At 38.4% G+C, this 25,191-nt stretch overlaps 1 protein-coding gene across 5 annotated transcripts in view; it reads right to left on the bottom strand.

Annotated features, from left to right (window-relative positions):
* The window catches only part of LOC103458084 (protein jagged-2-like), a 103,399-nt gene that overhangs the window by 19,241 nt on the left and 58,967 nt on the right, over positions 1–25,191 (bottom strand). For 3 of the 5 annotated variants that reach the window (XM_081602893.1, XM_081602891.1, XM_008398653.3), the window contains exons 6-16: positions 9,815–9,945; positions 9,552–9,671; positions 9,339–9,452; positions 8,139–8,252; positions 5,412–5,525; positions 3,758–3,804; positions 3,094–3,267; positions 2,674–2,824; positions 2,416–2,580; positions 1,743–1,856; positions 296–409 (exon numbers count right to left, since the gene is read on the bottom strand). In XM_081602893.1, the coding sequence (XP_081459019.1) occupies positions 296–409; positions 1,743–1,856; positions 2,416–2,580; positions 2,674–2,824; positions 3,094–3,267; positions 3,758–3,804; positions 5,412–5,525; positions 8,139–8,252; positions 9,339–9,452; positions 9,552–9,671; positions 9,815–9,945 (1,358 nt within the window). The remainder of the gene's footprint in view (positions 1–295; positions 410–1,742; positions 1,857–2,415; positions 2,581–2,673; positions 2,825–3,093; positions 3,268–3,757; positions 3,805–5,411; positions 5,526–8,138; positions 8,253–9,338; positions 9,453–9,551; positions 9,672–9,814; positions 9,946–25,191) is intronic. The other 2 variants (XM_081602892.1, XM_008398655.3) reach the window with 1 other exon arrangement.

The following is a 25,191-nucleotide window of genomic DNA, read 5'->3' as shown; positions in this document are numbered from 1 at the left end:
GCCATTATTGATAAGTTCCACTCAACAGATGGAAAGAAAAGAGCAGTAAGAGAGATCATGTTCACTGACATGTAAGCAGTTCTGGAATTCTTCCTCACCCCAAAGATCAAGTAGATTAAGTAGTTCAGAAATATAAGACCTGACATGCAAGGAATGTGAAGGAAAACATATTGCCCCTTTTTTGCTGGCTGACACTAATAAAACAGATATGTGAGTGGGAGGAAGGTCTTAACAGTTTGTGGTAATCGCAGAAATAGGTTTCAATGTGTGCATAAATGACTGCAGTCAAACTCACGTAAGTGACAGTTTTTTCCTTTCCAGCTGTCTATGCAGTTGCAGTAGAAATCATGAAATAGATCCACGCACTGGCCTCCGTTCTGACAGGGGTTGCTGCTACACTCATTCACATCTGGAAATGAAAAGTCAGTTTGGAGAGGTATGTGGGGAACTTAAATAAAATGATTAGAAAAGACGGGCAGATGATCACAACAAACCAGAAAAAGGACTTGTTTTTGTTGGTAAATTTTCTCATTTAAAGCAGCTGTTGGTCTTTTACATCTTAATCATTTCATGCCTGTGAAGATTTGGTTATTTTATGGTCAATGTTTTTTAGTACAAAAGCTTGCCCCTTAATGCCGGACATTTTTTGTACAGATCAGGCAACAGTTTCATGTCCTAAGTAAGGAGACATGATCTCCAAATAATAACTTCAACCAGCATGAGTTATTTAGTTTGTTCTTGGGTCATAATGAGTGCAAATCATGATCAGAACCAAAATAAATAGCAATGAAATTCTAAATAAAGTTTTCAAAAAATAATATAAAATTTTAACAAATTATACATGAGATTTGAGCATTTTTATCATCATTTATATTCATAATTGGTGAAATCAATTCACTATGGTTAAAGTAACTAAACAGTTTTACAGTAACAAAATGAAAGTACAATGAGACTCAAAATCACAATGTCTAGGTATGACATGCAGAATCGGCAAAGGATTGGATTGCTCCAGCGCCTTTAAAATGCAGTTAGCAGCATCTTCTGAAAATATGAATGCTTAATTTATGTGTTATATGAGTCCAAACAAGATAAAACAACATCAAAGTAAATAGTGTAAACAAACCAGAAACAGTGATTTGAGTCAAACTAAAAGAGGAAAAACAAGGACTTCAGTCTTGACTAATACTCATGGTCTGAGACTCGAATCTTATTAACAATCTTTATCTTAAGTGAGGAGGAGTGAAACCAAGAGACTGAAACTCTAAATTGTTTTTTCAGAACAATGAAAAGTTAAAATATCATTGCAAAATTTCAAGTGTTAAATTAGGCTTTAGGACAAACATTACAGGTTTGCACTTCTAAGCTATATTTATGCTGGTATGGTCAGACTAGGTGAGCAATGTTTATTCACATGACTGGCGACTTCAGAAAAATGACTTGTGAACATCTCTAAATGCTCTAAAGTAAAACTGATGTAACAAAGTTAACATTTATTGAACCATATCAAATATAATGACACACCTTGTGGTTTTGGAGCGATATAATAAAAAAACAATAAAATAATGTGTAATAATAAATGACCAAATAGCATCACTTTTGGAGCTAAATCATATGTATGCATTGGGGAGTCAGTTATGGTGGTTCTGTAGAAGGCTGTAACTTGAAAACATTTTTCTTCAGATTCCCACAGGAGTTGTTCGATGTTGCCAGTCTAAATTTGTGCTGCCCAGTCACACACTCACCAACATCACAGAGGTCACCCTCCCAGCCGCCTGGACAGACACACTCAAAGGAGCTTATCCCATCTATGCAGGTGCCTCCGTTTTTACATGGGTATGATACACAGTCATTGATATCTGCAAACAGAGTTGGTATTTAAGAGAAGGAAGTTGCTAAAAATAAGTACATTAACAAATGGTATGCTTTCCTTTCTTTGTAAAACAATGGAAAATAAAAAATCCACTTCCTGGTTCAGTTGTTAGCAAAAAAAAAGTTTATATTTGACCACTGTGCATTTTAAGATATCCAGTGAACTGAATTTTTTTTTTGATTTGTTTCACCTTTATTTTGCCAGAATAAAAGCCCATTGAGATTAAAGCCCTTTTTCAAAGGAGTCCTGGCCAAGAAGCAGCAACAAACACAAGGCAAAAAAATGCATAGTTAAAACAAGATGCCGAGCTATAAAAACCGGCACATGTCAACAGTAACAAACAACTTGTCAATAGAACGAGAATGGTAATGCTGTGACATTTAGCTCAGGTTTTCCTCTGGACTTTTTATTTCCACTATCCACCAAACTGATGGAGATGATTAGCGGAACTTGAGCCTGAATTACCATAAGGCTTATGGTTCCTAGTGATGGTAACTGGTGATAAATATAGAGGATGTGTGAGTAGCAAGCTAATAATGACTCACTCTCGTGGCAGTAGGTGCCAGTGAATCCCAGGTCGCAGGAACAGCTGAAGTTTCCGGCAGGCAGGCTAATGCAACGGCCGTGTGGACCACACGCATTTGACGAAATGTGCCACACTTGTTGTTGAGTGTCATTGGTTGCAACGGCAACAGTGCAGCTGTCAATCACTTTAGGTTACATAAAAGAAAATGGTCAAAAGCATTCCTGCTGGTTTGAAAGAAATAATGAAAAAACAATGGCTCTAGTAGAAGCCTTGCTACCTTCACACTGGTTGGTCTTGCAGTGGTCCTTGAGCTCAGAACAAGTTTTGCCCTCATAATCATCAGAGCAGCTGCAGTAGAAGTCACCAGCTCGGCTGTTGCACTGAGCCTTATTTTGGCAAGGATTTGGATTACAAGGATCATTTTGCACCTTCAGAGAAGAAATCAATAACTGAGGCACATTCAAACTCTCCACAGTGTCAATGTTATTCAAAATAAGAAACAAAACAGTGGCTTTACATCATATTTCATAGGGCTTTAATGAGCTCTTTTGTCAGGCAGTCTCATTGCATCAATTATTACGTAATGGTTAGCTTTATTGAAGAACTAAAACTGAGGTTTACCATTTATTAAAATATCATCTTGCCTCATTCTCATTAACTGTTACTCATAAACATAGGTTTACAATACTTTCCTGACCTCACAGGTGGTTCCAGTGAACCCTGGTGGGCAGTCACACACAAAACCTTCCAGATGCACATGGCAGCGGCCACCATTTCTGCAAGGACTGCTAGAGCAATGGTTCCTCTGAGCCTCACAGTGCCGACCCACAAAACCTGGCAGGCAAACACACTGGTAGCCTCTGGCTGTGTTCTGGTATGAAGACAACAAGTGTGGTTCTCAGCAAGTCAGTCAATAGATCCAACAGCTGTCAAAAGCAACTCAGGGTTAAATTCTCATTTCACTTAGTTGCAAGACAGACAAGACCAGTTCACTAAAGCAGCACCAGATAATCTCCTTAACATAAGACTTTATCAAACTGCAAAACTACACCAGCTAATGCATAATTCAGTCATCCAGCAGCAATGAGCCTAAAATCCAACTCAACTACAAAGACATTCTAAATTCAACTCAGAGTCAACAATTATTTATCAATAATACTAATTATTTCCTAATTCATAGGAAATGAATTAGGAAATTCATTTCCTAAGCTGAACTGTGTTGATAGTTCAGCTTAGATAGCAGTTGAAGCCGTTAGAAAGCTGACACGCCTCTTGTTCTTGTATTTCTAGCTTCAAAAAAGCATAACAAAAATTAATCAAAACCAGCAGCATGTTTGAAGAGAATAAGAAGTGGGCATTACCTTACAGGTGCCTCCATTCTGGCACTGTCCATGGCAACTGTTCATGTCTGAGGAAAAACCAAAGGTTTGAAATGAGATTCAATGAAGCACACTGATGGAGAAACATGTGTGAGAAAGTGGTTGTCGGAGGCTGGGAGAAGTTTTGTGCTGGTGTTCACTAAGAGCAGGGTGATCAATGCCCAAAAGAGATGCAGATTCAGAGGAAGAAAAATGTGGAACTAAACAATTATACTAATTAGGAAAATCTCTCATGGTAACTGAAAAGAGTTTTTAGAAATTTTAGATTTAGTCAGAGACCGTGGAGCACAGGTGAAGCGTGAGAAAATCCAGCAGAAAGGCATGAGACTAAAGACAGAGGAAGAAATTCCAGGAACCTCCACTGACCTTCTTCTATTGCACTTACATCAACTAGATCAAAAGTTTATATCCACTCATCATTTAATGACGTATTTGAATCACTCTTTCATCAGGTGGAATGGTTGTATATGTATGCTGCAAACAAGTTCAAGGAATATGAAAGCTATGAATTGGTGCAAAAGATTGCATTTACTGTGGATTTTTTAAATATAGCTAAAATTATAGACACATTCCTGCCCATTAAAATAGAAATCCTGCTAGTACATGAATATTTATTGGGTTGAGATATGGCATGATTTACAGTCATAGTGTTCATGTGTGTTTTTGATCACTGTCAGGCTGGGACATCCAACTGTTTCAAAGTTCCAATCATCTGACCCAAACTTTGACCTCTGATGAAAGGAAATGAGGTAGTACGTTCAAAGACCAACTGTGAGCAGCAGTAACAGAGTCCTTTTCAGGATGGGATTTTTTCCAGCTGGCCACACGCTCAAGCCAAGAACTGTTGTATGTTACTGTGGTAAGTCAAAGTGAAGCTTTTCATTTCTACAAATACAGTACCTGCTGTTAAGCATGATGGAGGTAGCATCATGCTGAGGGGCTGTTTCACTGACAGCGGTACTAATGCACCATATGGAACACAACTGGACGGTTCCATTTGTTTCGGAAAGAATTAAAAAGACTAACATGGAATGTACCAAACCTCAATTGGGCCCAAAATTCATGCAACCAAATTAAGAAGCTTCTTCATGGCTGGAAAAAGAATGTATTGAGGGACATTTAGAAAAATATTAATAGTGGCTTTATGTGTATACTGCAAAAACAAAAAATCTTACCAAACAATGTTGATTCAGTTTCTAGCGTAAAAATCTAGTATACTAGAAATAAGAGGCTATCTTACATCTACCTTTTCAGCAGATATATGAACTTGTTTCAATACTTCCTTAATATTGAAAGGAATAATCTGCCTGGTTCCATTGGCAGATTATTTCAATTATGATTTTTTTCCCATATAAAGAAAATCATAATGGAACCATTAGCAGTAGTTCCATTACTGCAAATGGAACTAGTACTTTTATGCATGCATTTAAGCTTCTGATAAAGCTTAAATGGTTTATCTGTAAAACCAACCAATCAACAACATGGACAGGATGTGGGGATATTTGAGAAAGAACACCCACACATATAACATACTGGCATTGTAACAGAGGTTGGTCAGTAAAGGCTCTGGATTTCAGCTCAGAGTGATGCAGCCAGGCAAGAAGCAGACTGAAGACTTTTCTGAAATTATACTGACTTATGTGACAGTTGTGGCCCACCCATCCACGAAAGCAGGCACAGTGATATCCACCAATCATATTTTTGCAAGAGTAAGCATTGAGGCAAGGCTTTCCCCCACACTCGTTAACGTCTGCAAAGTGGAGACGAGAGACACTAAGACAGGGAATAAGAAGCCCCATCACCAAGCACAGCTGTGTTACACTCATCCCACAAAAATCTAAGTATTTACGTCTTGACATTTCATTAATGTTTACATTGCTGTGTGGTGTTGTCATGGCATTGCATGCCATTTAAACAAATTTAGTAGTAAATTACAAATGAAACCAAATATGATTCCCCTCCAGATCTTTGATTGTAAAACAGTAAATGAGGTCAGACCTCCATGATGTGTTGTTCTGAAGCAGTTTTTTTTGTATGAGATTTTGATCCGAATGCATGATTACTAGAAACATTTGAAGCAGATGTTGAACAGTGATTTACTTCCTCCACTGCTCCCCCAAGGTTAATGTGTCTCGGTTGCATTCCCTAAAGGCCAACCTGTGACATTCCAAGTGGTCAGTTTCACCACTTCGTCCACTAAACCCAACACAGAGCATTAATAGAACTCCCAGGAGGTGAATAGCACCTGTTGGCCTTCTGGAATGAAACACCCAGAAGCCTTTGCTCCAAACCAGCTCTGTGTCCCACAGGGTCCTCTCTGCACCCAGAGCAAACTGCTGCTCTTGCTTCTTGTTAATGTTTCCTGGGAGAAGCTGGAGGGGCAGACCGTAGAGCATTTACTCCTCTGTTACGTCCTGTCTGGAGCCCTCTGCCCCTCCCCCCAATTCCCCTTACAGGATGATATTTGCTCCCAAGACCAGCAGCTGCCACGCGGTGGTTATTTTTAGCTTTACTCAAGTCACCTGGCTTGGGTTGCAGACACTACCACTGCTGGGGACGGGTGTAGAAAACACACACACACTCACAGATACAAACACACATATAACCTTGTAAAAGTTTTTATACTGCTTTAAAGCTATATGCATTCTGTTTTTTATTCATTGTGAGAGACCAACACAAAATTTGGTGTGCGTTTGTATTCATAACCCTATACTTTGATACCCCTACATGAAAGCTACTACTACCTTCAGCAGTGACCTAATTGGTAAAGTGAGTCTGACTGCGTGTAACTGAATATTAGTCTAGCTCCAGTTGTTCTGTTTCTGACCTCAGAGGTTTGCTAGAGATCATAAGAGAACAACCAGCATCATGAAGAAAAACAAACACAGCAGACATGTCAGGAAGAAGTTTTAGAGCAGAGTTATGTTCTAAAGCACGCATGGTTAATCGGAGGGGCTGCTGCCAGGTCAACAACACAATGCAAGCAACAGTCTGCTGTCACTACATGCTCCTCTAGGAGGAATTGCTGCTCGTCATTGACTCAGGGCAGCTTTATGAGTTTCTTTTGATAAAAACTCTAACCAATTTGAATAATAAACAGAAGCTGCCTGAACTGTTCAAAAAATAGGATCAATTTAGGTTGTATGTACTTTACTTGGAATCTGCTTCTATTATTGGATTGAATCAACTATTTTTGTTTTTGCAAAGTGGCGTGAGAATACATTTGCTGTGAATTGGCACTACATAAAAGCTGAATTGAACAGAAAAAGTCCCAAGTGTTGAGCATTTCTCTGTTCAACCTGAACATAGAGAGAGGATGGACCAACTGAGACATTTACGTCCTCCTACACTGACTGGCTGACCAAGGAGAGCATTAATCAACAAACAGCCAACAGCCCTATAGTAACTCTGGAGGAACTGCAAAGATCCACAGCTCCAGTGAGGGGCTCACTCAACAGGACAAGAATTAAAATGCAGCAACATCAAGTCTGTATGGAGGAAAGGCAAGAAGAAGGGCATTTAAAACCCCAGAGGACAATATGTTTTTAGAGAGCACAGTAAACAAGAAGTTGCTCTGGTCATGCGACCAAAATTGAACTTTTTGGTCAACATGCAAAACCTTATGTGTAGATGAAAATCAATGTTCTGGACTAACCATCCACAGTAAAACACAGAGGTGGCAGTATCGTGTAGTGGGGATTTTTTTTCAGCAAGGAAAAAAGTGTCTCACAGGTGAAGGGAAGATGATTAAAGGTGAGTGGAGGAGAATCCTGGAAGGAAAAGTGTTAGAAGCTGAAGAAGACCTGACACTGCAATGTGATGGTTTACGTTAAACCTAATTTTGCCGTTAGTCAAGCTCAAACTAAGAATATGCGGCAGAATTTGAAAACTGTTGTTCACAGATCTTCCCCATTCAACCTGACTTGGCTACAGCTGTTTTGATGTTTAGCCTGTAGATGTTCAAATCTGGTAGAGACAAACCTGCAGTAGTAGGAAGTCCTACCAAGTGTTGAATCAGAGGGGTTGAATACAAACACACCAAATTTTGTATTTGTAATAATATTTAATGAGACAAAATGTGGAGACGTTCCTTCCCAGGTTACTGTACAACTGTGAAATGAAACAGCTCCTGAAGTAATACTTCATGTTAACCAACAAAACAGTCACTGTTGCTGCTGCACAAAGGGATACACACCAGCATCATCACAGTAAAAAGTCATCCCACGTGTACTAGTTAGCAATTAAATGCTAAAATGGCCAAGCTCTTTCTGAAAGCAGTGGTTTTTACTAGGAAAAGCAGATCATCTGTTGGTATGTGTCTGTCTCAGGATGACCAGCGACAGAGACAACAGGGACAACACACCAATCTGGCAGGTCTTTCCTGTCCACTGCACAGGGCAGAGGCACTCAAAGCCGTTCTCCATGTCTATGCAGGTCCCTCCATGAGCACAGGGGGCAGAGGCACATTCATCTGTGTCTGAAATGTAAACATACAAGACAGATATTATCACAAGACCTGCCTCCAAGCTCTGATTGGTTGTTTCTAGGTTGCACTGGGAACACTAGGAAAATCCATAGGAGCCTTTGAATCCTTTAGGGCTTTCTGTCTCTGTCTGTCATCAAAGGTTTAGATATCTCATACATACAGATCAGAATTAAACTTCAATAAAAAACATTGAGTTAAAAAACCCCCCTCTTTAAATCTAATAAACTGGTATCAAGCATTGGTGCTATGCTTCTGCTGGTTTGGACAGTAAAAACTTTTGTTTGTGTTGCTATCATTTTAAAGATCAGAGGTTATCATCAATATCTTCAAAGCAAAAGCAGCACAAATGAACATTTTTGTTGCACAAACCAGCACAAATGTAGCCGAGTTGATTGATACCAAATTTGTTTGATTTTATGTAGTTGAGTGGGAGGGGGGAAGTAGAGGAGTTGGTTGACCTCTAATGACCTTGGGAAACTTTTTTTATTAATATCTTCAAAATGATGGGCACAAAATACATTTTTACTGCACAAACAGTTCACACCAATTTGTTAGATTTGGTGTTGACCAAAGGCTGGTTGACCTTTTAACCTTTAACCTTTCATTAACATTTTCAAAGCAAAAGCAGAAAAACCAAAACTTTTTGCAACACAAACCAGAACAAATGTTGTCGAGCGGATCGACACAGCTCAACTACCCATGGTTGCCTACTGACTGCAATAAAAACCAATATGGTTTTTATTCTAGCTCTGCTCTAATTTATGCTGCAAACGATCAGCTGTGTTTAGATATGGACAATTTTGGAAACTTGATGTTGCCTCTAATTTTGCTATAGATTAGGACGTTTGAATAAATTACTTTTAACAATTATAAGAAATCATTTTAGTTCTGCTAATCGGTTGGTTTAAAGGGAATATGTAATTTGCATAACGGAAGTTGTTCTGACTCTAGAAAGTGTTTTTCCTTTCAGACTGCTCTACACTACACAGGCTACCACCAATGAAAAGCCCCTGCCTGTTAATCAGCTCTTTCTGTCTGCTCCTTTATTCTGAACTGAAAGGGAACCAAACATCTTACCTTCAGCACAGGTTGGTCCAGACCAGCCAGCAGGACAGTGACACTCAAAGCCTGAAGGGACTTCATGACAAGTCCCTCCGTTGGCACAGGGGTTAGAGAGGCAAGCGTGCTCCGCTAGAGAGACAGTTGTACATTTTACTTCTGATTTTTTCCAATTTGATGCAACAAAACAGTTGTATTTTTATATGATTTGGGCATTAATAACATACTCACCAATCTCACAGTTTTTGCCGGAGTAGCCGTCAAGACAAGCACAGTCGTATTCATCTGGCTCTGTGTTCATGCAGGTTCCTCCATTCTTACAGGGCTGATTGGTCCCACAGTAGTTCAGGTCTGGACACCAAAATCAGTAATAAACTCTTTAGATTAGGCTGAAGCTTTGTGCTGTTGCACTTCTGGAATGGGACATGGACATATTATCCACTTTTGAATAGCACACATAGATTTGTTTAAATCAAAGGTTAGAGAAACCTGACCTTTATCACAGAGCAGCCCACCCCAGTTCTTCTCACAGGTGCACTGCCAGGGCTCAGTACAGGTACCGTGAACACATCCTGGGTATGGGAGGCATCTGTCACACAGTGGCCCATCCCACCCATATTTACACCTGGAACACATAGGTATTATTATTAGACATTGTGCACCTGAGTTGTAAATCTATGCATCTCCTCTAGAGTTACCATCAGCATCTATGATTAATGCTCTCCTTGTCAACTGTTTTACTTTAGGTATACCGCCATGTTTTGGTAGGTCTCCTCTACATGTCCAAATTATGGACTGAACAGATGATCAGAGCTTGCGATGTTGTTTCAGAACCTAATTACTATGAAGGAGATGGAATTAAACATAAACATAGCATATTTTTATAAGTTTATCTTACAGTTGTTTTTTTGACTTGTTAAAGTAATAGAAACTGCTATTTTAAATGCAACTTAACAGGACTGAGTGAATTCAACAACCCAATCTGTTCCTTTGCAAAGTCCCATATCATATCATGTTAAAATGACATTGTGCATGCTCAGAAGTTCAATCTGAAGTAACTTAAGTGATACAGAATGATTGTTTTTATGAAGACATTTTTGGTGCAAAAGCAATTGTGGTTTATAACTGAGAAGTTAAAGTATTTGGAAAAAATTCTAGAGGAGTAAGGTAACTATAGATTTATTTCAGACACCTTTCTGTATTTTTTCAGAAATACAAAAGAGCAGTTACATCTCTTCAAAAAATTTTAAAGTACAAGACAGAGATTGTATTATTTGAGTCACACTTAAAAAAAATCTTACACTTACAGTTTTGCCCCAAATCAAACAAAACAAATGGTGCAAAACAAATTCACATACGAGAGTCAGAAAAAATAACTTGTGAATATTTTTCATTGGTTTACTCAGGGGCGTGGTATAAGGGGGGAAAGTGATGACAATTCTCCACATTGTAATTATTTATTTTTTGTTCATAGAAACTTTAAAAAAAATCGGGGCCCTGTCAATTACAAAATTAAGCATATTGTATTTTCAAAGATTGTTTTTAGCTGTAAAAAAATTATGTTCCCACTCCCAGATCTAAAAACACACATCCATATTTGCCACCCCTGCATGAAATGGTTTGTTCCTGCTTGGAGCGCTTGAGAGTGACGCTGTTAGAGCAGTCAGTAGAAGACCAGAAGGACTGTGGCAGTTACTATGCTGCAAAGAAAAATGATAAAATCAGGTTTTCAAAAAAAAGAGAGAAAGAGAGAGGAAAAGGCAAGAGTGTTAATTTATAATCCAGTTTTTCTCCAAGAGAGGTGGGTAGACTGTGTGAGATTATCAACCATTTAGCATAATTATCTTAGCTACAAACTACTGTTTGCCTCCTTTTCACTAGCATTTAATGTATTAAGGAAAAAAAAAATACCAGCATATTCATATATTTAACTTGTCCCTTTAACTTTTACCACTTAACAACAGATGAGTCAGTCAGCAGCAGCTCTAACCCACGTCACTCCTGACCCGTCCTCTCCTCTCCTGAGCAAAATTAAAGCTGCAGTATGTCACTTTTATATAAATATTTTTTTCACATATTTTTTAAAACTGTCATTATGTTGTGACAGTATGGTATGAGAGGTAATCTGTGAAAAATCTATTTCCTCTGCCTTCTCCCAGTGCTAGAAACAACCGGTCAGTGGCAGGAGAGTTTTAGTGCTGTCAATCACAATCTCACGTGGTGCTGCTCATCCTTCCTCCCCCTTGATTTGTGCCGTGCTGCAGCTAGCATATCACAGAGCTGTGCAAATTCAAACTGTGAATGCTCAGTTTAGTTAGCATAACTACCAATGATGGCAGATAAACGGTTTCTTGTAATGATAAGTTGTTTCTCCACCATTAGCACATTTAGCAGTGAGTGAATGAGGCTAATTGACAGTGCTAAGAGCTTCCTACTAGTTCTGATTGGTTGTTTTGGTCAGAATGGTGCATTACTTTAACCAGTAATAGTAATTCAGGAAGGAGATGGAGGAGATTGACTGTTTTCACAGATTATCTGTCTCAACACAAACTGCTACGACATGGTGATAGCTTTAATAAATATGGAGGAAACATATTTTTTATTAAACTTATCTACTGCAGCTTGAATGAAATGCAACTACATAGCATTTTTGAGAAGTCTGGATTGCTTTATGTGTGGTTGCATGTTGCTTTTGACTGTTGCTCATGGGGAGAGACATTTCAGTAAAACTAATAGAAAAAAATTTAAGCAACCTACTTGGATACTGGATGTGGACTGTTGGATGTTAAATTCATGAGCAGTAAATAATGTGCTAATTAATAGTATTGAACCAAAGAAAGCAAGGCAAATGCAAGCCTTTAAAATTGTGACGCTTTTAATGAGTCAAATAGACTCAATAAATTGTAACAGCAGCTGCACGGGGGGGCCCAAACAAATTTTTTGTCAAGGGGCCCAAGATTCCTGGGAGCACCCCTGGGTTTACTCTATCTATGTTGTCAAATTCTAGTGAAAGTCACATGCCATTTCCTTCTGTCATCAGTCGATAACTGCAGTAGTAATGTGAACGTGTAGAAACTCACTTATCCTACCAATTTACTCTTTGGTGAATATTGTTTAACACTGTGAAGACCAATGAAGAAGATGTGGTTCAGGTGTGACCAGAGACATCAAAGAAGTTCTATCACAGAAAACTGACCGTCTTATTTGCAATTTGGGTTACTGAGATATGCAGAGTGAGGTGACAATAAATGCAACAAATGCCTTTCATGCTTTGGGAGTAATTGCTGCCAGTGAACAGTGCTGGATACCATTTAGATAAACTCTGGTTCAAAATAAAGAATAATGATAATCCTTCAGTGTTTTGTTGGTGATGGAGGCTAAAGATCAACAGAGAGAGGGTCAGACTGCACAGACAAGTGCTGACAAAGCAGAATGTTATCACAGTAATCTGCTTCCAGAAAATCATCATCAAACCGAATGACAGTCTCTATTTTTAGAACAGTGGATAGTTCTCAACAGACACTGTTTAGTTTATGTCTGTGTGTGCATGTGTTTGTAGGACTATCTTCTTTCAAATTCAGTTTTCATTTGTTGTTTCAGCTCTTGATTTGGATCCTATTGAAGTCTGACATGGTGACTTGTTTGAAAGTTGCAGCAACTTAAGGCACACAGAGATATGCCAACCATCATAACTGCTCTGTCTGCAGTGCACCATGACTCAGAACAGCTCATATCTTATACCATCATTACTTTTCAAATTTGTTTCATTAGTTTGTTTTTTTATGATTTTGTTGAACCACATTTTAAAACTAATGTCTGACCTTTTTTGGTTCATTTTCAATACATTTTAATGTATTATTAATATAGTCAGTTTCAAGTTATGTCCGTGGCCATTGTGTGTTTTTGGTCATAAACAGAGAGGAACCAACAATCTTGTCCACTAACAGCTAACAATCTCATACAGTAACTTGCATTACCACTTCAAAATGCATCAACACAACGAATCTAATATGGAACTTAAAAAACAAGCACTTGACGGAGTTCGACTACATCGAGGCTCAATGTAGGAAAAAAAGGACACCCGGATTAGCATCATGGTCAGGAAGATAAACAAATAATCCCCCCAAAAAATGTAAATCTTCGAGCTAACGGTGTAAGACGCTGGTTCTGCTCTTGCTCTTGGACCGCCGCTAAGCCCTGGTGGTAATATTCAGACGTAGCGCCGCTCAACTTCCACCCGCAGTAAACTCTCACACCGAATGTCTGCTTAACGCTGCAACATGTAACTTAAACCAAACGATTTTAGATATGTATTAAAACTTTCGCTGTCCTAACATAAGACAGATACTCTCTGAAAATAATCAATCTCCTCTCTGTGTTCTGCAGAATTACTCGGTCAGATCAGCCAGCATTAATCAGCTAGATATGCTATCAGGAAGTTTTGATTCAGTAATTTAGGATTTTAATGCACTCTGCAGTTGACTTTGACTTTATTACTTTACATTATTTGGCAGGTTTATTTGACTAATAACTTAGAGTATAGAGAGCTTTACTGTTAAGTATTATTTTACTGATTCCAGGTTTTTCAGTTGTCCTTTTGACTGAACAGCTGCTGTATTGTGCCTGAAAGTATTTTACATGTTTATGTCTAAAACTGGTGAATTTATTCTGAATTTATTGCACTCAGTATAAATGATACCAATTGCCAGATCACTTAGTATCATTTATACCTAAAGTGAAAAATTAACAGCCGTTCCAGGCAATCGGCAAAGATTGGTGATCGGCAGAGATCGGCCTCATGGGTAATCGGTTTTTTGCTGGTATCGGCAGCAAAAAACTTGATCGGTGCTTCCCTATGAGTAACTAACTTTCAGTAAATAAAGGAGGTGTGATTAAATACTGGGAGAGTTAATGCTGGAACAATAGACCTGGGTTAACGGGTTGCAAAAGTGAGGAGAGAGAGCAGAAGGCAGACTGAGGAAAGAGAAAGAAGTGACAGGGGGCAATGGGGACTAATAAATTAAAACTCACAATTCAAGATAAATTAACTTAAAAACAATGCTTAGATCATTTGTCTCTTGTTGTTAAATCAACTTCATGAACGTTAATTTCAGAGTTAAAACCAATGCATGTTTCTTATAGACTTAAATTGCATTTTCAAGGCAGCAGGTGGATTTTCATTTTCAAGTTAAACCATCTTCAAATGTTTTACAGTGTGTTTTTAATACTAAGAACTACTTGTGTGATACTTTATATCTGTTGCTGTTGTGCCTAAATTTCCTTTTTGTGTAATAAAAAAAACATTGTTTCTATCTTTTCTTTAACTTGTGGTGGAAGCTGAGCTGAGGTCAAACTTGGAATGACCGGTTGTCTGTGTGGAACAAGAGTTTGTCATCTTGAAGGGCAGGCCTGCTCAGGGTTAGCTAATCTGTTGGTTTATAGCAGCTCTGTTATTTCAAGGCCACTGCGTAACATTGCCGCCACCTGTCTTGTCATTTCTCTGTCAGGTCTATTTTGGGAAGGATCCACCACCACTCCCTCCTTCTCTAACCCTCTTTTCTAGCTCCCACAAACACTCCAAAATAGATGCTGATCAAACAGTAGTGATATAGAGCACTACACAGTAGCAACAGGGAGACACTGTAGTCCTCAGGTTAATCACTAACCTGCTGCTTAATGATGACACATACACATAACACTCCAGCTTGACGGTTTAACTTGATCAGATTTTATCTTGTTTCATACCATCCATAATTCCAGCCCCTTTAAACACATCACACATGTCCAGAAAGTTATGTTTTATGCACATCCTGCACAGGCAGCAAATGGATTCATACATCTTGAAGTTGCTCACATTTTGTCATTTTGTTATTTTCACTGTATTTTATCAGGAACACAAAGTACAAACTATCTGTAAATTGGAAGGAAAGGAAAATATGGTTATAGAAAATGTTGACATATTCCCAAAGAAAGCAACTACCTTTCTTATGCACACAGAAAGCAACTACCTTTAAAAGTCAACTAACTGGTAAACAGAGTCCAACTGCACATATAGCAGCAGCGGTTATGGTTCTGGCTCCAAAGGTTTGCTAAAGATTCAAGCTCAAACAGCATCATCAGAAACACAGCAGACAGGAAAGTTGTAGTCCAGTTTATAGAACCACAACTTTCAAGGGTTGGGTTCTCCAATAATATTCCAACAAAAACAGAAAAACAAAGACTGCACATTGTTCTAAACATCATTTTCCCAGTGAAACATGGTCGTGGCAGCATAAAGCTGTTGGGATATATTTCTTAACCAGTGACAAGGAAGTTGCTCAGAGATAACTTGCAGCTACACTGTATTCCCAAACAGTTGTACTAGCTCATAACTAATAAGTTCACAGCAGTCAAATGTTGTTATGGAGTTGACCAAACTATAAAGTTTTGAGCTCTGTTGAGATTTATGCCACTTTAACTGAACAGGGCTCAATATTTTATAGCTAATTTGTGTGGAACATTCAAAAGGTTTGAGTGTAGTGCCGTGATGTTCTGGTGGGTGGGTCTTATCTCTCCCTCAGGTAAGATGAGTCAGCCGTCTTGAATTTGCCTTTATTGGGGCCTGCCCATGCAATGCATGGCAGGAACCTGTTCTACACCCAATAAGGTGTTTCTTTATTGTTTATTCTTCTTACGTCACCCTTCATTAAGCCCTAACCTCTGCATGCACCCCAACAAAAGTGATATCAAAACATGCAGCTTACTCCCCGTTAAGTGCGCTATTATTTTTTAGTGACATTCTGTGTTAAAATGACGACATAAATTGCAAAAAACGACAAAATCCCATACAAGTCAATGGAGGCTCCACAGTCTCTATCTCTCCCACACACACACTTGCAGCTATAGACCTAATATAAGAATAGATGCCTCATGGACCGCTCTGGCCCGTTGTCGCTGATGAGATTTAGGGCGGCCATCTTGGAAGGGTCGACCACTCCACTCAACATTATATGTCTAGCAGGCACAATGACATATCAGTGCATTTAATCGACCATAACACCCTTTTTGTTACTGGAAGGCATATTCAAACATCTGTCAAAGCTACTTTTGTAAACAATTGTATTTTTTAATTGCATTGATACATAGTTCAGGATATTTAAATACGCTTAGTGGGGAAAACAATAGAATAGGAATAGAATATTCTGATATTGATGTATGATGAGCATTTTACAAACCACACAGCCATTCATAATTTATTTAATAAATTATTTAGTAATATCAATACATATTTATATAAATATACAAACACAAATAAATAATGATTAATAATGACAAATTAATAATGATTAATACTGAATAATATATATAAGATACATGTTTATATGTATATATTCATATAAACATGTAAATATGTTACTATATGTTACTACTTTAACTTGTGGTGGAAGCTGAGCCTAGGTCAAACTTGAAATGACCGGTTGGCTGTGTGAACCGGTCACACCACTTAAAGAGGCGACCTGTTAAGGAACCGGCACGTTTTGGATGCGCAGGTCGGCGACGATGATGATGGTGGTGAATATTTGCCTAATATATATTATCTGTCAGCTGTTTTCCAGTCGAGGATTTCAAGCTTCAGAGTGATTCAACAGCTGAGATTGAGTCCAAAATCCGATGTGAGATTCATCCGTGCTGCAGTGAATCTGTCTCTCTTTAAAAATATCTCCCTCTTCTTCCTCCTCACATCGTGTCTTTATGAAACCTTCAAAACAAAAACGGAAGACTTGGGAGGTATATTACTTTTGATAAAGTGAAAGAATTACACATAAATAATAGTCTTTATCACCTGTGTAAACTTTGCTGATGAATGTCATAAGTAATATAAGTTTTATAATATCCGTTACACTGTCACATTTCCAATGTAGGCTCTTGTGTCAGATAATCTAAGCCAATGTTAGAGCATAATTATTTTTTAGGTTTACAGAATCTCAGTTAGCCTTCATAATGGGGCTGAACCCCATATTACACCAAGCACTGTAGCTAATATTAGCTCGTATCTCACCGGTGGTCATAAATTCAGTAAAGTAATATTGTAATCACAATATATACACAATAATATGTCCATCTCACTTGTGAAATATTGTCTGTCGAGCCCTCACATCAATAGTCCATCAATCCGAACAACAATATCCCTCAGTACTGAGACATCTTCTGCTGTTTTGGTTGAGCAAAGTAGGAGGGAAGACCCTTCCAAGATGGCCGCTATATTTCCTGCACCGGAGCAGCCCATGCAGGGTCTAACTCTTATGTCTATGCTTGCAGCTGCAGTCATTAATTACCATGGTAACGGGGCCAAAACGGCCAAGACAGGCAGAGAGAAGAAGAGCAGAAGCCTCTCACAACAGAGCTGCGAGAGCTTTCTTGCAATGCATTTTGGGAAGCATGAATATTTCCTGAAACTATTAATATTTTTCTTACATAAATGTTATATTTCTCATAATTTTTCAGTGTGGATTAAAATCCTTAGTATGAAGGTTGAACATTTTCTATAAAAAAGCAATTATCCACTGTCTTTATTTTGTTTAATTTCGGACTGAGAGTAAGAACCAAATGCGCAAAGCTTATAGTCGTCAGTCTCAAACTGAAATTCACTGTGCATGCGGTCCACTGCAATACAGTGGTGATAGATCAGCCAGAACTAGGTCAGATTGCTTTGTTCCTCTTGAAAGCACATTGTATTCAATAACAAAAAATGAATTAAGAAAGTTGTTCATTTGTCACTGTGGTGTCACTTCCGTATTTCAGTATAGGGTTAATTTTGAGTGAATGTCCCCCAGATTGAGTTGAGGAATATTGAAAAATGTCTGTGTATTTCCAGCATTATATGATTTGAATATATTGAACATTTTAAGTGAAATATTCCCTAATCATAAGTTGAGAAATATCAATATTTATAAGACAATGTTGAGATAATTTAAGGCAACTGCACCTGTAATTTTTATTTTATGTAAACTTAAAAGATTTAAAAACATGACTAAAATATTATTGTGTAATTTGTTACAAAATAATGTTTGAGCTCTGTGAACTTGTTAGGCTTTACAGTGTATAATCCAGCACACTAAAGTCTGTATCTATAATGAAATGTGAAAGTTTTAAAGGCCGTGTACTTAACCTTTCCAAGATGCATGAAAACAACATGTATTCAGAAAAATACATTGTTCCATTTACTTAATACAGTTATGTCAATAATTTTCACAAAACTGAGTATTGTCCAGTATATAAACAAACCTTTATTGTATTGAGTAAAACTTATCAAAAATACTTTGCAGCTCCAACTTTGCTGACTTAAGTTGGAGTGGTAGTCACTGAATCAAACTAAGCAGTAGTCTTAGTTTGATTTACTATACTAAGATATGTCAACAGAGTGAATCCCACAGCAGGGTTTCCCCCAGAAAACTTGCTAAGCCTGGTGGTCAGGGCACCGAGGCGGTCCACCGTGTTTTTGTATTAAAAGATGTTAAGTAGACAATAAAAGTAAAAATATCACTGGGTAATTATATGTTATGGGAAAACATCGTCAGTGAACTGCTTTATAAACCCACAACTAGTCTTAGAAACAACAAATCAAAAAATACAATTAAAATAAATATCAATTATGTCTACTTCTGTTAAATCCAAATTAAGTCAGCGGCTCCATCAGAGCTTCAGGGGCCCCATAAATCCTAATATTTTAACTTAGACCACAGATATATAAATGTAACATTTGTTTATTGAGATTATAATTGCTGCTAAATTTGACACAATGGTTTCAGCATATATAAATTAAAAGACTTTAAATTATTTAACATTTATATGTTAGATTTTAAGGAGCTGGCAAGTTTATTTTGTTGAAGTTCAAAGAAAAATATTTATAGTCAGATTGGTTTGTTACCACAGCTACAATCTGATGCTGTTATTTTAATCTTTGCGTTTCAGCTCCGTTTGTTCACAAATACAAATTAGTAAGCTGCAGTTATAATTTATTGCTTTTTAGGTTTGCCAGTTAAACTACTCCCCCTGTCCTAGATTTCACTAAATCTAAGACAGAAGCTGTTAGAGGTGCTGATGTTTTTAGCAACAAAAAAGGGCCCCTAAGTCATATTCTGCTCCAGGCCTCGTACACCCTTGGACCGGCCCTGCATGATGTGGAAATCCGCTGCACTGCGCAGAGATGCGCAACAAATGGGAGATTTAATTCAATGCTGCTAATGTGGCTTTAGTAGCGCTTTCATTTCGTGTCTGTTGAGTTTTTAACAAGGGGACACAGAAACTATTTTGGTTGGTCGAGTTTCTGGACAAGTTTTTCAGAAACTCTCTGTCTGACTAAGTGGGCAAAACATTTGATACGGTTTGGTGCTTAGTGTAACCGGAAAATTAATACTAGTAATAATAATAAAATAATATAAAATCAGCGTGATGCGTGACTGCGAGGAGAGCGCGAAAGCTCCTCACCGGGTTAAACCTGCACAATGAGTGATTAGCACTGGGTCGTTAACCACTAACGCACCAGCTAACCGGGAACACAGACCTAAACTTTACAGAGAAGACAGGGCCAAACACTGCATGAGATGTAATGTTTTGTTCACAAATATACATCATTCTCACCGCTGCTCAAAGCACCTCTGAAAGCGCATCTACAAGTTATTCCTGCGGTTCACGTAGAGCTGCGCAACCAGAGCTAACGTGGTGGGTTTAAACTCTTACCTTAATCAATAACTCCTCATAACTAATCATAATACCTCACAGGGGGTTGATGTAAATATCCATAGTTGTCAGCCTGTGTCCAGATCGAGTTATTTTTTTAATTCTAAATGAATATCCTTGTTGGACTTTTATTCAAGTGTTATTCTCCTTCAAGATACATTTACCTAACGCTGGAATAAATGAAATGTACATTGTGCAGCAAAGGAAATTAGACATGTATCCATTATGGAGATGATCGGTTTTGGATGGGCGATGTGCCCCTATTGCATAAGCAATACTAAAGAATGACCGCTATCATTAAAGATATAGGGGAGAAGCTTTTTAGTTATCTTGCTTTGCTAGCAAAGTCGTTAGCTATCAGCTAGCTAATAGCACAATAACAAAAGCCTAATGTCTGTATGGTAAAAATACTGAATCGATAGATAAGAACAGTTTCTCCTCACCTGGTTGTCTCCTCCCGCTCAGTAGTTCTTCAGAGAAAGGCAGACGCAGAGGCCTGTCAGTGTCTGTTGTATTTCATTACCTCTCTGCTTAAACCGCGACTCCGAGCTGAAGCAGAAACGATACTTCTAAGTTTTCCGTCATTTGACAAGTAGCAAGTCTACTCCACTTTATTCACCAAAAACTGTTCTGTAATCTAGAACGTTTGCTACGTTGAGCGCCTTATTTCACTGCGCGAGAGGCAACTGCGCCATGCGTCACTGGCAAAAGGTCAAAGGTAACAAGGTGACCAGCTTATTATGTTATACAAAAAAGAAACAAAAAAGCAAATAATTTTAGCACATGTTTTTATGTGTCAGAAGAGGGCTTAGAAAATAATAATACCAAAAAAAAATAAAAATTGACCAAAAGGGCACTTGGGTGCAAGGAGCAAAAGGGGCAGGTGCTCAAGCACCCCGTGCCTGAGCGTGGGATCTGCGCTGAGGTTAACTTTAGACATCCAGCTGCTGCAGCACGCGAGGCAACGCGCAGAGGCCCAGCGGTGTGATTGGTCCGGCTTTAAATGCATTAACTATAAACATATCTTCTATAAACATATCTTTGAGGAATAAATCTGCTCTGATAGTGAAACGCTCGGAGCAACAGAAACACTTGCAATCCGGCTTAAAAAAAGGTGATTTTTAAATGTTATTTTCCTAAAAGAAACCCCAAAAAAACAAGAAAGGCTTAGCCTGGCAGTGGTGCTAGTAAAGCATGGCGGGCCGCCAGGCCTATAATACACTGAAGGAAACCCTGCACAGGTGTTCATGATGACTATCTTTCTCATTTCTGTTTACTCTGCTGGATGGTTTAACACAAACTAACACATGGTGAATAGAGGTGTGCCGATCGATCGGCCACCGATCACAATCGGCCGATTTCCGTGAAAAAGTGTATGATCCGTGATCACCGATCACGGTCCCTTGTTGCCGATCACACAAACCGATCACCTGCATTTCATTTTGCAGCCTGCCTGTGCAGCTGGTCTCCTCTTTCCTTCACACTGCGCAAACGCGCAGCAACAAATCCTAAGCAATATGGAACTATAACACACTGAGTGATTAGGGAAGTTTGCGTGTTCCAGCGGAAAATTGAAGCATGTGGAGTGAAGCACGTCAAAATGCATCTACACGACGAATCTAATATGGCATAAAAACAATGCCATACTTGACGGAGTTTGGCTACATCGAGGCTCACTGCAATTAAAAAGACATATGGAGGATCAGATACCAGGTAAAGCAGCGCACAGCTACAAACACTCACCCGGATTAGCATGACGGTCAGAAAGCTAAACAAATAACCCAGAAAATTATTTAAGTCTTCGAGCTGCGATGTAAGACGCTGGTTCTGCTCTTGTTGTTGAACCGCTGCTACGCGCTACAGGTAGTAATACTTCAGACGGAGCACCGCTTCTGCTCCACCTGGTAGTGACTCTCACACCAAACCTCTGCTTAAAGCTGCAGCATCTAACTTAAAAAATACATTTTACATACGTATTAAAACTTTTGCTCTCCTAACATGAGACAGATAATCTCTGAAAAAATAATCGATGATCTCTCTGTTCTGCATAATTAATCTGCTCAGTCAGAAACAGCCACTCAGAACTAGCAGTAATCAGCTAGCCGCCATGCTATCAGGAAGTTTTCATTCAGTAACTCAGGATTGTTTATTGTAATGGATCCTGTATTTTCCTTTGAATGTTAAGGTTTATACTTGAATTTTTTGGCAATGTTGAGAGGTTTTATTTTGACTCTTATTATTATTATTCAGCCACTTCAGAGCCTTCATATCTTTTCAGTCTGTTAAAGATAGTATTATCGATAGCAGTACAATTTCCACAATGCCTGTTTTGTTTTTGTCTAAATTAAGGTAAATTTATGGTTCCTTTTTTCATATAATGTAACCGGTAGTGCTTATGATTAAAAAAAATAAAAATAATTATGTGATCGGTATAGGTGATCGGAATCGGCAGGAAAAAACCTGATTGGCACATCTCTAATGGTGAACATGCAAAATACTGCAGTTATCTACTGATGACAGAAGGAAATGGCTGGTGACTTTCACTAGAATTTGACAACATAGTACACCAGCAACACATTTTCACAAGTAACTTTTTCTGACTCAGGTATGTGAATTTGTTTTGCACCATTTGTTTTGGATCATTTGGGGCAAAACTTTAAATTTAAGTTTTTTTTTTAAGTTTGACTCGAATACAATTTGTGTCTTGTTCTTAAGAATTTGAAGAGGTGTAACTGCTCTTTTGTGTTTCTGAAAAACAATCTAGTTACAAGACTCCTCTAGGATTTTTTCTCAAAAACCTCAACCAATAATATATTCATATTAGAGGTGTGCCGATCGATTGGTCACTGATCACAATTGGCCTATTTCCGTAAAAAAGTATATGATTGGTGATCGCTGAACAGTGTCTCTTGTTGCTGATCACCAAAACCGATCACCTGCATCTCACTTCGCAGCTTACTTTATTCACACTGCGCAGCAGTAAATCTTAAGCAATGTCGTGTGAAGTGGTGGAGAAAGTACTCAAAAAAATTTACTTAAGTAAAAGTACAAATACACAGACAAAAATGTACTCAAGTAAAAGTAAAAGTACCACATTAACATTTTACTTAAGTAAAAATAAAAAAGTACTGCCAAATCAAGACCAAGACCAGCACCCCGTGCTACATGATACGATAAAATTAAGTTATTAAAATTGCTTCTCAAATTGATCTGAAAGATCCACATTCCCATAAAAACACCTAGATATTAAATACTTAGAGCTGAAATATATTTAACCAGTATCAATTCAAACTCTTCTTCAATCCGCAGAGGTCTCCTGCCATCCCTAAAAAAAATAACGCCCTGGGCGGTTGCATATATTGCCAATGTCAGAAACCACAACTATCTGAACCGTTTAATATAGCAATTAATGGTAAACAACGCTAAACTATGAACACTGTCCAATAAGCAAGAAGTAACCAAGCAGAAGGAGGTGACTGTTCTCATCCTCCCTCCTGCTGCAACGTCTGCCACCATGCCAGGTGACAAAAACAAAGAACAATGAGCATGTTCTGCCTTCTTACGTTCTTGTTTTATTTATTCACCAATTAAATAAATAAATAAATATTTCTATGTATTTATTTATTTAGTATTTAGCTACTGTTTAATTAAAACAGTAGCTAAATAAAATAATAACTACTGCAGTGTACGCAGAGCATAACAAGAACAAAGAGTGGCTCTCAGTGAGGCTTCAGTCCTATCAACCTTAGTAAAGATCCGTCCAGAAGAATCAGATCGTTCCTGAATGTCATATTACTATATTGCAAACTTTGGTCACAGCGTTGTCCCACATTTGCGAGACCTCAGTCAACACCTCCACACAATAATTCAGCGCATGAGTGACAACTTTATTTCATCGCAGATACAACATGTGTCTCAGTACAGCTAGCTTTGCTAGTATCACGTCCACGGAGCTTACCTTTCTTTAAGCTTTCCTTCCAAGTGACGATAAAAGTTGGACGAAGTCCCACCGTCTGTGAAAGCGAAGCGCTGCTGATTTTACTTGTCGCCATATCTTATGGTTTATACAGCGCTTTTACATTACTGAAGATTAGACAGACATCTTCTCCCGCTCAGAGGAAACCACTGCGCATGTCTTGGAGCTCCGCGTGCGAGTAAAGGGGGAGGCGATGGGTGACAACAGACGCGTAAGTCACGTTATTGCTTGGACTTTAGATTTGTGTGTGTGTAAAATGTTTTGTTTGTGCGTAACAGGATTTGTGCGTGCGTAAGAGGATTTGTGCGCGTGTAAAAAGATTTGTGTGTGTGTAAAAATATCTATGTGTGTGTAATACTTGATTTGTAAAACTTAAAAATAAAATAAACCTTCTCCTATGCCTATACATGTTGGAAAAAGTACACACAAATCACGTGGTACACAGTGGCGGAGCTAGACTTTTAAAGTTGGGGGGGCCAAGGGGAGGCCAGGACTACCTCTGGGGGGGGGCAAATTTTAAATATGTGTGTGCACATCTATCTAGTTGATATACATATACTTCAGCGAGTGAAGTGATGTAATTGAAGTGGAATTTCTTAATTTCATTTATTATAAGTTATTGGAGCCTCGGTTTGTGTCACTACGGAGAAAAAGTTAGATGCATTTATCTGCTTTATGTGTGATGGAAGATTCAATTAGGTGAATATTAACTAAACCTCATAAAAATGCGGCTAAATAGTCTATGTTAATATGTTTTGACAAGTAATTTGACAGGTAAAAATAGTTCGGGTCGGACCAGAATTATTTGTCTGATGGTGGCTCGGGCTTCTAATGAGTTTACGTTTAATGAGTTTGCAGCACACAGAGAAAAACTAAAGAGAATGTGTGATCTACTTATTGTAGTTTAAGTAGAGGAATAGCAGCTGACTGTTGAAGGAGGAAATAAATTAAAGAGTAGATGCGTTAGGCAGAAACAAGCGCAGAGCGCTGGGCAATAAATGCGCTCCAATTAATCTCCAATATGTATGGTTTATCCGACACCCTATGAATGCATCACTAGTGCCTCCCATCTCCCAACCTGAAAATTTTCTACCAATCACCTGCGCTGAGTAAACAAACAACATGTTGACAGCGAGAGTTTGAGGCGAGCCGTGAATAAGATGGTAACTGAAGAGG

This window comes from Poecilia reticulata, chromosome 22 (genome assembly GCF_904066995.2).
Source record: "Poecilia reticulata chromosome 22, P_reticulata-male-v2, whole genome shotgun sequence".
NCBI lineage: Eukaryota > Metazoa > Chordata > Actinopteri > Cyprinodontiformes > Poeciliidae > Poecilia > Poecilia reticulata.
Note: the sequence above shows the minus strand (reverse complement) of the source record. Positions and strands in the feature narration are given on the sequence as shown.